At 42.8% G+C, this 13,269-nt stretch overlaps 1 protein-coding gene across 7 annotated transcripts in view; it reads left to right on the top strand.

The window, feature by feature from the left end:
* GREB1L (GREB1 like retinoic acid receptor coactivator) overlaps positions 1-4,978 on the top strand; it is a 112,331-nt gene extending 107,353 nt beyond the window's left edge. For all 7 annotated transcript variants that reach the window (XM_083187541.1, XM_083187535.1, XM_083187538.1 and 4 more), the window contains 5 exons: positions 41-268; positions 1,212-1,353; positions 1,836-2,036; positions 2,326-2,464; positions 2,875-4,978. In XM_083187541.1, coding sequence (XP_083043667.1) covers positions 41-268; positions 1,212-1,353; positions 1,836-2,036; positions 2,326-2,464; positions 2,875-3,038 — 874 coding nt within the window. In that variant the 3' untranslated portion in view covers positions 3,039-4,978. The remainder of the gene's footprint in view (positions 1-40; positions 269-1,211; positions 1,354-1,835; positions 2,037-2,325; positions 2,465-2,874) is intronic.
* The last annotated feature ends 8,291 nt before the right edge of the window (positions 4,979-13,269 follow it).

Raw genomic sequence — 13,269 nt, 5'->3', positions numbered from 1 at the left:
AAGTTTCTATTTAAATAATGTTTTATCTTTTTGTTTGTAGCCAATCAACAGAGACTGATGCCGGCAGTAGGAATGTGTCCCTCAAGTATGTTTTACAACACATGGAAGCCACTCCGAAGATCACCAATTATGCAATGATGGGGCTACAGAAGTGGAACAGCAAATTAAATGCTACCTTCCCTAAGTGTCCATTCTCTAGGTGCCATGTTCATGACTTCATACTGCTTAACGTAGACCTTGCCCAGAATGTGCAGTATGACCTCAACAGGTGAGTAACTTTTACTAAAGAACCCACTTGCCTTCCTTTGTTCTATTTATTTATGAAATATGTTTTAAGTGTTCTATTGGGATAAAACCTGGTGCATTACTCTGCATGTCCTTTTTCACTCAGACGTCATGTTCTGTCTGATTATTCCACGCTGCTAATAATAAGGGATATTTGCCCAAATGTCCACAGTGAACAGGTGCTAAGCATGTAATTTGTATGACATTCCCTTTCTTTTCCATATCTCCTTTCTAAAGCTGGGTGCGCACATTTGCTGATGCTGGCAGCAATATGGGGGTGGGGGGGTCATACTGTATATCAGTGGCATCAAACTCATGGCCCTCCAGCTGTTGTGAACCTACACATCCCAGCATGCCCTGCCAGAGATTTTATATAATGGATTCCTAAAACTGTGGCAGGGCATACTGGGACGTGTAGTTCCACAACAGCTGGAGGGCCATGAGTTTGACACCACTGCTGTATATCATTAACATTTATCATTTAGTGTGTGTGCACCTTAAGTGTTAGCGTTGAAGCTCAGCATTTAGAGAACAACATCTGTAGACAGGAAGCGATGTGGTTGGTATAGTAATGGACAAGGGTTGGATGTTCTTTCTACTGCTCTGTAGTGGGGGAATGGTGAAACAGAGGGTGCACTTGCCAGGCTTGAAAAAAAGCAGAATTCAATTAATTCACGTAGCAGTAGCATGTAGACATTTTAGTTCCCTCTTCATACCTCCCAACATTGAGGAGGAACGCTGTTGCGTGTCCAAAAATTTTGGGGGCGTGGCCTGTGCTTGCAACACTCCCAGGGGCACGCTGTGTGCATGCTCTATTCATGGGTGACTGGGGGGGCGGGGGGGGCTTCCAACTGCCCCCCCGCCGCGGGAATGTCAAATGTACAAGTGTTTTTGCATTGGATGTGTGATTCTTGCCTTTATTTCAGGTACTTCTGTGAAGATATAGACTTTAACCTTCGCGTGAACAGTGGTGGGCTTCTGATCTGCTGCTTCAACAACTTTAGCCTTATGAAGAAGCATATTCATGTGGGAGGGCACAAGGACTTTGTCATTAAGCCCAAAATTGTGGTAAGTGTGGAGTGCTATTACCTTATGATGTATACAGTTATAAACCAGGTATACATAAAACAGATTTCACACCGCTCTCTCGGCACACAGCGCTGCAGAGCCAGGTGTCCGGGTCAGTTTTCTCCATTGAGAACACTAGCCCCGACTGATTAATAACCTGCGTGCAGGCTATTAATCACTGCCGAATTCAGACCAGCAGGGCAGTGTAGTAAAATCACTGTGTGGTCTACACACACACAGAACGATTTACATGCATTTTCTGAGTGATTTTAGTACATCCGCTCAGATAATACCTGAATGTCGCCCTGTGTGTAGGGCCTGTGCCCCAGCACTGCGGTGATACAAGCTTCATTCCATCCGTTCATCTCTATCCCTGAAATACTCACCTCTCTATTGCTTTATCTTGGCAGCCCTGATCGCACGACAAAGTTCTAGGAAGTCTGATGTCTCTATATGCATCACCTGGTTATGTCTTTATACAGGTAACAGAAAGCGCTGGTCCTATTTCCCCTCTGCAGTATGTCTGTGCCCCAGACAGCGAGCAGACCCTCCTGGCAGCCCCAGCACAGTTCCTGCTTGAGAAGTTCCTCCAGCACAGCTCTCAAAAGCTGTTCCCGAAGGCTATTAACAATCAGAGGAACCCGTTACTGGCTATAGACTGCTATTTGAACCTAGGAAGTGAGGTAATATGGGATGACTTGATAAATACATAAAGTAGCTAATGATGGTGGTTCTTTTATCCATTGTACCTCTGTAAGCGCTGCAGAATATGTGTGCGCTATATAAGAATCTGTTAATAAATAAATTGTACCTGCTCCTGGTGCCCTTAATGTGCCCTGTTCCTATTATGTTGAGCTCAATTTCTGATTTTAATATACCCTAAAAATATGCCTATTACATTGCCAGAAGACTGTTTTGAAACCTTGTACATACAGTATTAATATAATGTATATTTGATGTGTCCGGCTGCAGGTTACTCTGTGCTACGTGAGCTCCAGGCCACACTCTGTGAATGTGAACTGTGAGGGCGTGGCCTTCAGTGGACTCTTGCTCTATTTGTGTGACTCGTTTGTCTGCGCAGGAATTCTAAAAAAGTTCAAGTTCCTTAAAGGTAAGTGTGGCGTCCATTTAATTCCAGCATGGGACAGAAAACTCAGTGCACAGAGATGTTCTTCCTATGGCCGGTTTCACACACTCCGGCTCCTGCTGGACGGTGAAATCCCGCACGGCCAGGGAGCCGTGCCGCACACATTAGTTGTGAATGGACACTATTGTGTCCATTCACACGGGACGGCCACGGCCCGGCCGCACGGCTGCAGCCGTATCCCGCCACTGGAAGGGACGGCTGCCGGGCTGTGGCCATCCCTTCCATGATAAACTAGTGTGTGCGGCACGGCTTCCTGGCCGTGCGGGATTTCACCGTCCGGCAGGAGCCGGAGTGTGAGAAACCGGCCTATAGGTTGTTTAGATTTTGTGACTAGCCGGCTCCACTGAACCCCTCATATTCCTTTTCCTTTAAAGGTGCCACGCTTTGCGTTATTTGTCAGGACAGAAGTTCCCTCCGGCAGACGATTGTGCGATTGGAGCTGGAGGATGAATGGCAGTTCCGACTGCGAGATGAATTTCAGACTGCAAATAGTAGTGATGACAAACCCCTCTATTTCCTTACTGGGCGCCATGTTTGAGCTTTTGGGAAGTTGTGGATTTTGTTTTAATGAAGTGCCAAGATTGTGACATTGTGATCATTCCAAACAGTCGGGAACTTTCCTTTCTACGATGCCATGTGGACATCATTTTTATACGGTTTATGGAAAAACATGTTATGTCTCTTCTGGACCAATGGAAATTACACAGCGGTTTCCTTAGCTGGCTTTGAATGTCTCCTTAAACATAACATTTATTGTCATGGACATACTAGTTCAAGGTACCTGTTCTTTTGCAGACTGCTTCTCAGGGCTTAACAATTACCAAATGTTGGATAGCGGAGCAATCTCTTCCAGTGTCAGTGTTGGTCTGTTCGTGTGTTTTGTGAGGAAACTCAGCAAATTGTGCCTCACCACAAGTGGTAGCAGTGCCTCCTTCAGCAATTGTAAATATTATTTTTTAGTTCGTTTCATGAAAGCCAGTGATAATGGTGAAGCATGAACTTCTTTCTATCCAATCATTGGTAATCTACCGTCTGTTGGAATGTACCATCCTAATACAAAATAGGACTTGGGGGGTGGGGGGATCTGTTCTTAAAGTTCCTAGGCCCATGGGTTATGTTACCTCCAACTTCCCTTTGCTCAATGAGCTTACTCCCATCGCATACTGTATTGCGGTCAAGCATTATACCCATGACTCAAAAACCGTAACCTTGCAGTATTTTAAATGATATGAACGAATTTGATGCTGTAAGTCTGAATTTATAAATCATGCACTAGTGTTTTGACAACTATTTAACCACCTTCATTAATCATTGGTTTAATGGGATTGAATGTAGTAAAGGGAATCTAAAGAGCATCTCTTGTGATAAGGGGGACACCGGTTTGTTTGTTTTTGGCGCGGAGTAGCCATGCGATATTTTAATGAGTTGTCAACCCCATTGTACCCCTGCTTTTTCATCATCCCATGTTTATCTATTAACTTAGTGATACATACCCTTTTACTCTTGTAAAGTATAAATATGAAAGACCTAACCAAAGATCGCTGTGCCTAAATACCATTCTAACCTGCAAGTAACACTTTATGGAAAAATTTAAAAAAAATTACCATCTGCAGAAGTGTTCAAATATTAAAAATTAATTGTTTACAAATTAGAACAAAATATTTAATATATTAGAAAAGTGTTTGCATACTTGTGTATAATACACTGCATTGTTTTGTGTTGCACATTTTTAAATTAATGTCTTTGACAACTTTTTTTTTTATTGATTACTGTGGCGCACTCCTTAATTTGCCTTTTCCCAGACTGTTCAAAAAGGAGGAGTTACTAAGTGTCTGTGAAGGAATCCATTTCGAGACGGGCTTACTCTAGGAGGATCTTGCGCTGGACGGACTAAGAGTGACCAAGAATAAACCATGATATGTAACCTGTATCTGTATTGTGACAAGTATATTGTGATGTCTGCAGCTCTCTATTTCATACTATTGCTCCTTCTAGTGGCAGAATTACCTTTTTTTTTTCCTTCTGCTGTTGTTTTTCAATTTGCACTAAATTACTTAATTAACAGGTGTGGAAACCCGTCTAGCTTGCGCAACTCGTGTGGCATGCTAAGATGGCATTCAAAATGTCCCCTCCTTGTACCTGCCACCAAAGAAAGCAGAAATGTGCTGTTATGTCTACTTTTATTTTTTTATTATTATGACTGACATTATGCTAACCTTGCCTAGACCATGGAAAATGCCGATACTGAATGTAAGTTGAAATGTGATCATATCAATACCTATTATGTTGTAACTTATACAATTGGTTCTTTTGAGTAATGGGAGCTAATATGCTGCTTAAAAAGATACTTTGACCAAAAACATGGTGAATTTGGCTTCACTAGTCAGTCTACCTCATGCTGTCTTATTTGTGTGCAGATTGGTTAATTTTATCATTTAATTTACCTATTTTTGATGGTATTAAAGTTATTTACTGAAATACTGGTGTAATCACTTTGTGCAAGTGGACATTGAGCCACTGTAGTTATTTTAAGATGCTAAAGAATTTTTAGAAGCCTGACTTTAAAATACCGGCACCAGAGTTCAAGTAATGCATATATAGTCCAAGTATGGGCTAGTTACTAATGGTGTATTATTTGCAAAGGTGTGCAAGAGAGCTTTTCGATTAGGGTGTGGTATAGGATTTAGCCCAACGTCTGGATCCTGACTGGCCGAACTCAGACAGCATGGCGAGCACAACAAAGGTCGTGGACCCCCACGAGGGAGAATAGCCGGTGCTCGTCGGGAACCCATCTGTCTGTGTTTTAACAGTCGGGATCCTGACGTCAGGTAAATGACTGTCGGTACCACGTCCGGCATCCTTCATTTACACCCCTAAAACATTTTGAAAGGCGCCAGTCAATATACTGGGTTGAAGGGCACAGTGTATCTGCTGCATCTGGAAGGTCAACATGGGCAATGTAAGGACAGACATAATATACTTTATCGCCAGCCTCTGTGGTCCTACTTTCTTCAGCACCTAGCTCTGACCAGTGTGTGGCACCACATTCCTCTCCTCAGATCCATCTCCCTTGGGTCCAATTACCATAAACCAAGTTGTGTGTTTTTTTTTTTTGTTTCTTCCATGTGGGGCCACTGGTTTCTGTTTTCTTATTTTATTAAATTTTTTACTAATTGTATTCATCATAAAGATCTAAAATAAAAAAAGAAGTAGAGAGAGGATATTGCATTTCCCCCTCCCTTAAAACCTTTCTGGTGCCCCTGCTACGTACATATTTTTAAGATGGGATTTACTGAAACTAGTCCTTAAGCCATTCTAAAAGGCTATGTTCCTTATTCTGGTTCACTCGTAAAGCTAATTCCTTCTCAAATGGACAAAAGCATGTGCACTGTAGGTGGAGCAGAGAGAGTTAGATCTGGGTGGAGTTTTATCTCAAAGTGATATATATATAAAGCAGTCCGTATTTTCCCTGCACAGAAACAAAGTAACTCGCCCAAATCTAACTGTCTCTGTACATGTTACATCTGCCCCACCGGCAGTGCACATGGTTTTGTCCATTTGAGAAGGAATTTGCCTTTGCGAGTGAACCAGAATAAGCGCCTATGTTTCACATTCATACTTGAGCCCAGATGGTTAAATTACGTAAGTCACGTGCTTATGCATTGATATTCTTAAATCTGAACAGTTTTATGGTGCCATGAGCACTAGAGGGTAGATATATGATTGAAGTGAATGCTACTGTATGTACACTGATACTGAATTTTCATCTGCCGATGTGAGTTCTGCGGCCAACCATTATTGCTGCTGCTATCTTTGAGAGAGCTAGTTGATGTTTAGGGCCATGTAAGCATGTTCAGTGGCACTGGCGGCTGCAGGTGTTATTACACCACTACTACAACAGGGACAGCTCTGTTGCGGCGGCTGCCAGGCATCCGGCTAAACAGGAGATCATTGGAGTGGGCGAAGGGTCACTCCTCCGCTCCGGCAAACTAGATGTTTATACAAAAGAGGCAGTGCAGGAAGTTCTTTAGCAGCTCAATCAGTGCCACATATTGTGGCCGATCACAGGATCAGTGGGATGCAAGGATTTGGCCATAAAATTGCCAGAACATGAATCCTGAGTTTGGAGCTTCCAATTCCAGGATTAGCCTGTGAACGTGAATTCAATATATATATATATATATATATATACACACAGACCCTTCCGACCAATGTATACGGAGCACTGCCGCTCAGCCGCAGACCACCGGATCATAGACCAAGACGCCGGAGCCTCACACACAGACGACCGGGAACCAGCGGAAGATGGATGTCACCACGTCAGCAGGAATAAGCCACACTCAACGCGTTTCGACTATGGTCTTCGCCAGGGGGGTGTGGTTAGCCCAGGTAAGTATCGGGTTTATATACCTCTGTTTCTTCACAGGTGCCATCAATTAAAGATCAATCGGCGTTATTAAAGGCAGCGGCAAGCACTTACACTCATATAGCCATCCATTTTACAATAATACATCAGACAAATTTACAATAATATAACATGCAGGCTGACGCCCGGCAACAGAATTACATGCATCCCATAAATCTCTGTCAAATGTATTATTACACCAGTATAAAAATACCAAAAGTCTATAAAAATAAAAAAAATTATTTATGCTCAGCATGAGTCTGGTGCCTGGTCTCAACCTGTAACAAATAACATGCGTTAACATAAATATCTATTCAACTATACAGTATGCGGCTTCATAGCGCAAACGTGATACCATTTCATTATCTAATGATTTATACTAAAACTTCACAGTATAGTCTAAAATAAGAGGGCATTCTAGAGACTAGCAGCATTTTTAAAGAGACAGCAAATACAATATTATGAGAAACACTTCTAAGGAATATTCTAAACAAAAGAAAATATACTCTGAAAGCAGCAGCATATGAAAAGAATATGTTCTGCGTAAAGCAGCATCTGAAAAATCAGCATTTAAAGAGACAGTAATTCATCATCAGTTGTTATTATATACATATTTATAAATGCTGTCAATCGACATCACCACTGTGAGCCTAATGCAGGGTCAAAATCTCTTGTTAGTCCGGAGGACAGAGCAGCGCTCACCATTATCCACCAAACGAAGAGATCATGACACACATACATCGATCACTCACAGAAAGGGGGTGATATCGCAACCTTCATTCAAACCCCGGGGGGACCTTGTTCCTAATGTGAAAATCCAGAATGTTTCTTTTACTTATTTTTTTCAGAATGTCCCCACCACGTTCATCTAGGGTAACATGTTCTATCGCTTTAAATGTTAGATTCTCCACATTGTGTGTGTGTGTGTGTGTGTGTGTGTGTATATATATATATATATATATATATATATATATATATATATATATTCTAAATATGTACCTTTAAAATAAGAGAGAATATTATTTATTGTTTTAAGGTACATATTTAGTCGAAAATATAAATATTAGGTCTATATATTGATAATGAATACATGTTTACACTGATCTGATGTAATATACACACTAATTTAATGGATCAATTGGGTAACTGACTAATGATGTAAAATGCACTTCCTGTTTAATGTTTATAAAAACCCAGACCAGGCAGTGAGTGTACACCTTTCAAAAAGCTGTTAGATGACACGAAACAAAAAAATATTGATACTTTTTTATATATTGGACTCGAGAGGAATTTGGATGGATTTCCCACATTGAATCCGCTCCCAAACTGTCACCCAGTGTTTGTTTCAGCCATCACATATATTGCAACACAGAGATTTGAGATACCACCACGTGCAAAATCTTGAATTGCTGATCCACAAGATCGTGAGGTTGCCTTCCTAGCATTGGAACTTAACATCCTCCAGAGGCACTTCTATCCAGTCAGGTATATGGACTATCGGTACTTATGTACTAACTGGGCTGCCGATTTTGAAACCGGGTCTATCGCATCGCATCCGACTATATCGCATGCGATGCGATGGACCCGATTTTTCCATAGGATTCAATGTTAAAATGGACTGAGTCCATTTTAACATGGAATTCAATGGGAAAAAGGGGTCCTTTTCATACCCCTACTATCCAAGTGGGCATGGAGTTGGGTATAAACCTGTGGCGAGCCACCGAGCCCGAAGCGTGGCGAGCCCCGCGAGGGGACACAGAATACCGTTCGCTCGCCACGCTTCGGGCTCGTGGCTCGCTACAGGTTTATATCCAACTCCATGCCCACTTGGATAGTAGGGGTATGAAAAGGACCCCTTTTTCCCATTGAATTCCACGTTAAAATGGACTCGGTCCATTTTAACATTGAATCCTATGGAAAAATCGGGTCATCGTATGCGATGCAATATCGCATCTGATTGTATGCCTTAAGTTAAGGCATACAATCAAAAAATCAGCAGCCCAGATAATACATAAGTACCGGACTATCATACCATCACCTTTCATCTTTAACTGATCCTTGGGGGACTATTCTTTTTCAATATAGGAACAAGCGGGACTCCAACACTAAGGGGCCAAAATGGGCGAGCTCACGGCTGGATCTCAATGATCCACATCGTTTCTTGCGGCCATGCCACTGACATTGAATACTGCCTTCCGAGATGCAGTTGAGCGAGTGGAGAACTGGATCGGGTCACAACTGTCGGACCAGCCTGACAGTCGTGACTCAGGAATGAATACCGCCCTTAGTATAATTGTTTCCTCTAAAAAATGTTCAGTTTTTAAATATTTTGGTATATAATACTTTAAGTGCACTTGTTTTATATTGTATTTTATTCGATATATTTCTATTTTGTCTAAATAATTCTATACATGAGATGGGAGGGAGGGGGAGCAATTTGTCCTTACGTTGACTAACTCAATCCTGGGATTGAGCATTTTTCAATCCAAAATGCTGGGACTTAAAATTAAAATGCCCTGTAATGGCCACCTTTGTGCTGCTGTAGTAGGGGTGGGTAATATGTGGCCCGCAAAATGATCCTGACTGGCCCTTTGCCCAAAACTGTAGTGCAATGACAATTGGACCAACTGGCTGAGCTGCTTGTCATTGCGGTACAGCAATCCCAACCTGCACCACCGCTGAGCGCTTTGCTCTTCACAGGGGCAGCTGGGATAGGCCCTGTAATGTTGGGTGGTTTGCAGGATGGAGTCAAAGTGCCAGTTCAAACTGGGATGCTCATTGATGCACACCAGTGCATTGGCTCTGCTCCTCCACACTGCCCAGCATGTGACATCACACAGAAAATCCTGGCTGGTGCCCCCTGGTGAACAAATCTCTCCACAGTGGTGCTGTATAACTATATAAAACTGATATTAAAACAAAGGTAATTTAATTAGGGGGTGTCTGTTTTTTTTGTAGAGGAAGCTGTGTTAAGGAAACGGGGGTTAGATGCTGCTAGATGGGTCTCGGGGGAGAGGGAAGTCTTTTCAGAAGTACAAGTTTATGGAAACTAGCACTCCATTTTACCATCACTGATGATAGACAGTCATATGATCGACCACTAATGGTTGACATGGTTTTTTTTTTGGTACTTGTTTCCTAGCACGGCGCCCGTCTGGTTGATCGCACGCTTTAAGTTTAAGGTACTTAAGGCATGCGATCGACGCAATGGACCCGATTTTCTGTCAATCACCAGTGTATTTGCCGGTAAAAGAGAAAATCGCGTTGATCAGGTCCATCGCGGCCCATTATAATGGGCTGCGACGCGATCAACGCGATTTTCCCATAGAGAATAATGTTAAATGATTTTTAAAGTTAAAATCGGGTTGATGGGCCACGATGCGATCAACCCGATTTTACATAGGGAACAATGGGAAATGGGCCAATATGGCCAATTTCTCATTGTATAATGGTTATAAAGTATGGTTAACGCCACCCCACTATTGATGACAACCCGAAGCGCGGCGAGCGCAGCGATCTCACGAGGGGCGGCGGTACGCATCCTCCGACCTTTTCATACCCCCACTATCCACGTCGGCGTGGAGTTGATTTTATATAGTGTGGCGAGCGCAGCGAGCCCGAAGCATGGCGAATGGATGCGTATACCTGTGAAGTTATGCGCATCCCCTGAAAAGGTCGGTGGACGCGTACCGCTGCGCTCGCCACGCTTCGGGTTGGTGTCAATAGTGGGGTGGCGTTAACAATGGAGGGCCTTTTCACCCATCAGGGGGGGGTTTGCTATTAAAAAAAGGGGGGGGGGGTTGGGGCTTTTTACATTGAAATCAATGTAAAATTGGGTCTCATGGACCATTTTACATTGATACCAATGTAAAAATCGCGTCGATCGCATCGCATGCGATTTGGTTGGCATGCGATGCGATTTTTCCGACCCGATCAATACAATGAAAATCGTGGGCGCCGTGCTGGGAAACAAGTACCTTTTTTTTTTTTACTAAATGTTCAGCCGACATGTGCCAACAGGCGATATTTCATGCCCTACCATCCACTAGGGCATGGAGGAAGAATAAAATAGTGTGCCAAGCGCAGTGGTACACTTAGGTTGGTAGACACTGTCTATGTTAATAGACACCCTTAAAACATTAAAAATGCATGTTGACCTTTAAACCCTGTCGACCTTGTGACTGTCCGCCATATGCTGGTGGATCTTGAAACTGTAGATGTTTTATACCATAACCCTCCATTTTAGTCAAACTGTGCCTGGTTCTCACTACAATCCACACTCCACGGCATAAATAATCATCATACGCTACCGTGCACCAATTGCTTGCATCATCAAATTTTCAATGAAAGAATAATTATATCCTGATGACAATTACTCTTTCATTGAAATGTTGGTGATGCAAGCAATTGGTACACCAGAAAGAGAGAGAAAAAAAACTTTCTTTTTAGAACATTTGATACAGGTTCATATCACAACTCCCACTTCATATTATATTTGGATGGGCAACGTGTTGTATAAGCAGTTATATGTACAACAGTATTCAGAATGCTTGTGCTTAAGAAACTATTCTTAAGGAGTTTATAGGTCTAACATTAAGGCAGTAATTCCACCACAGATGAGATCCGCCCGACCAAATCAGTGCACCAACAACCACACTTTACAGAAGACCCAAACTCACATATAACTGCTCATTGCCTTATAGGGTACAAATCAATATTGTTCAAATTCAGTTTTCAGATGGTTAGACGAGGGGTGTGAAATTTGGTCCAATAGCCAGCATTTAAACACAGAGGCACCGGAAATTCACACCCTTTGCCCACAATGGAATTCCCCATTATGGCAAATTGTTATCACATTCTGGTCTAGCATTCAGAAGATACAGGTGTCAAATTAGGGCAAACTCCATTTTATCTTCTCTGTTCCACTATCCCTGACTAGCAGTAAGCAGATGATGTACACCAATGTTAACCAACTCCTGTGCCCAGTGCACGTTTTACAAACCTCATTATCACAAGGGGTGTGGTATAGGGGACCGGCGTTCGGGATCCCGACAGTCATTATCCCGACTGGCCGGACCCAGACAGCATGGCGAGCGCAACAAAGCCCCTTGCGGGCACGTAGCGAGCCACCTGTTCTATTCTCCCTCTATGGGGATCATGGCCCCCCACAAGGGAAAATACCCGACGGCCGTTGGGAACCCGGCTGTTGGTGTTTTGACAGTCGGGATCCCGACGTCGGGTGAATGCCTGTCAGGACCCCGTCCGGCACCCATCACAAGTGGGGGTAAAATTGAACATGGTTAATTTCTCTCCTATCCACTTATTCAATCCATTACAGTGGATAGGAGAGAAATTTTTTTGGAAAAGCCAATAGAACAAGGCGGCCATACATTTAGCTAAAGCAGCACATGGGCTTACCAGATCTGAAAACTTTGTGGGGTCCTGAGGACAGAGTTTAAGAACTCCTGATCTAGGATAAGGGTTAGAGGGACTGACGAATAAGAATTGTGGGAGCGGTGAGGTTTAAAAAAAAAATAAATAAAAGACATGGAGACTGAGTAAATTAGAGATGAATTCATTGTAAATGTTGGCCAGTTTATTTCAGACAGATCAGGAATTTCAGGGTGCAGGGAAATGACCGATGATAAGGTTGTCAGGATTGCAGGTATATTAAGCATAGCAAGATACAGAAAGGATGGATGGAAAAAGAGTGTGATTATAAGGTAGGGTATGAGTTTGGTAGAGAAGCCTCTGACAACCAGGAACATGAGCCAGGTGAGGAGGAAGATGTGGATAGAAGAGACAGGGATGGAGGCACGTACTGTGGCAAGAGTAACAGGGAAGGTAATGGACAAATAACATAATTTGTGAAGCAATATACTGTGGTTAAGATATATTATGGTTGGTGCTATACACAAAGGAAGCGAGGAGACATTGTTTTGTGGGTGTTAAGTGGGATAGAGAGAATAGGTCAAGAGATAGGAATAACATGTATATGCCCAGGTATTCTAGTAGGCAGTAATAGCAAGAATGTGCAGTAGTAAGAACATTGTGCTTCCTGTGCTGTATACCAGGTAGGAGCTAGGGGGGTGGAGAGGAGAAAGCGCAGGATAGCGGATGTAACAGTGAGTGGGGCGGAGTAGACACACAACTGACCCAGTTCCCCAGCGCACTTCAAAAACTTTTAATGGTTTACTGCAGGCATGTCCAACGTTGACCCTCCAGATGTTGTGAAACTACACATCCCAGCATGCTTTGCCACAGTTTTGCTATTAGAGAATGCTAAAACTATTGCAAAGCATGCTGGGATGTGTAGTTTCACAACATCTGGAGGGCCAACATTGGACATGCCTGGTTTACTGCC

Source organism: Crinia signifera, chromosome 5, assembly GCF_055691185.1.
Source record: "Crinia signifera chromosome 5, ASM5569118v1, whole genome shotgun sequence".
NCBI lineage: Eukaryota > Metazoa > Chordata > Amphibia > Anura > Myobatrachidae > Crinia > Crinia signifera.
This window is presented reverse-complemented; position numbering and strand designations above follow the sequence as displayed.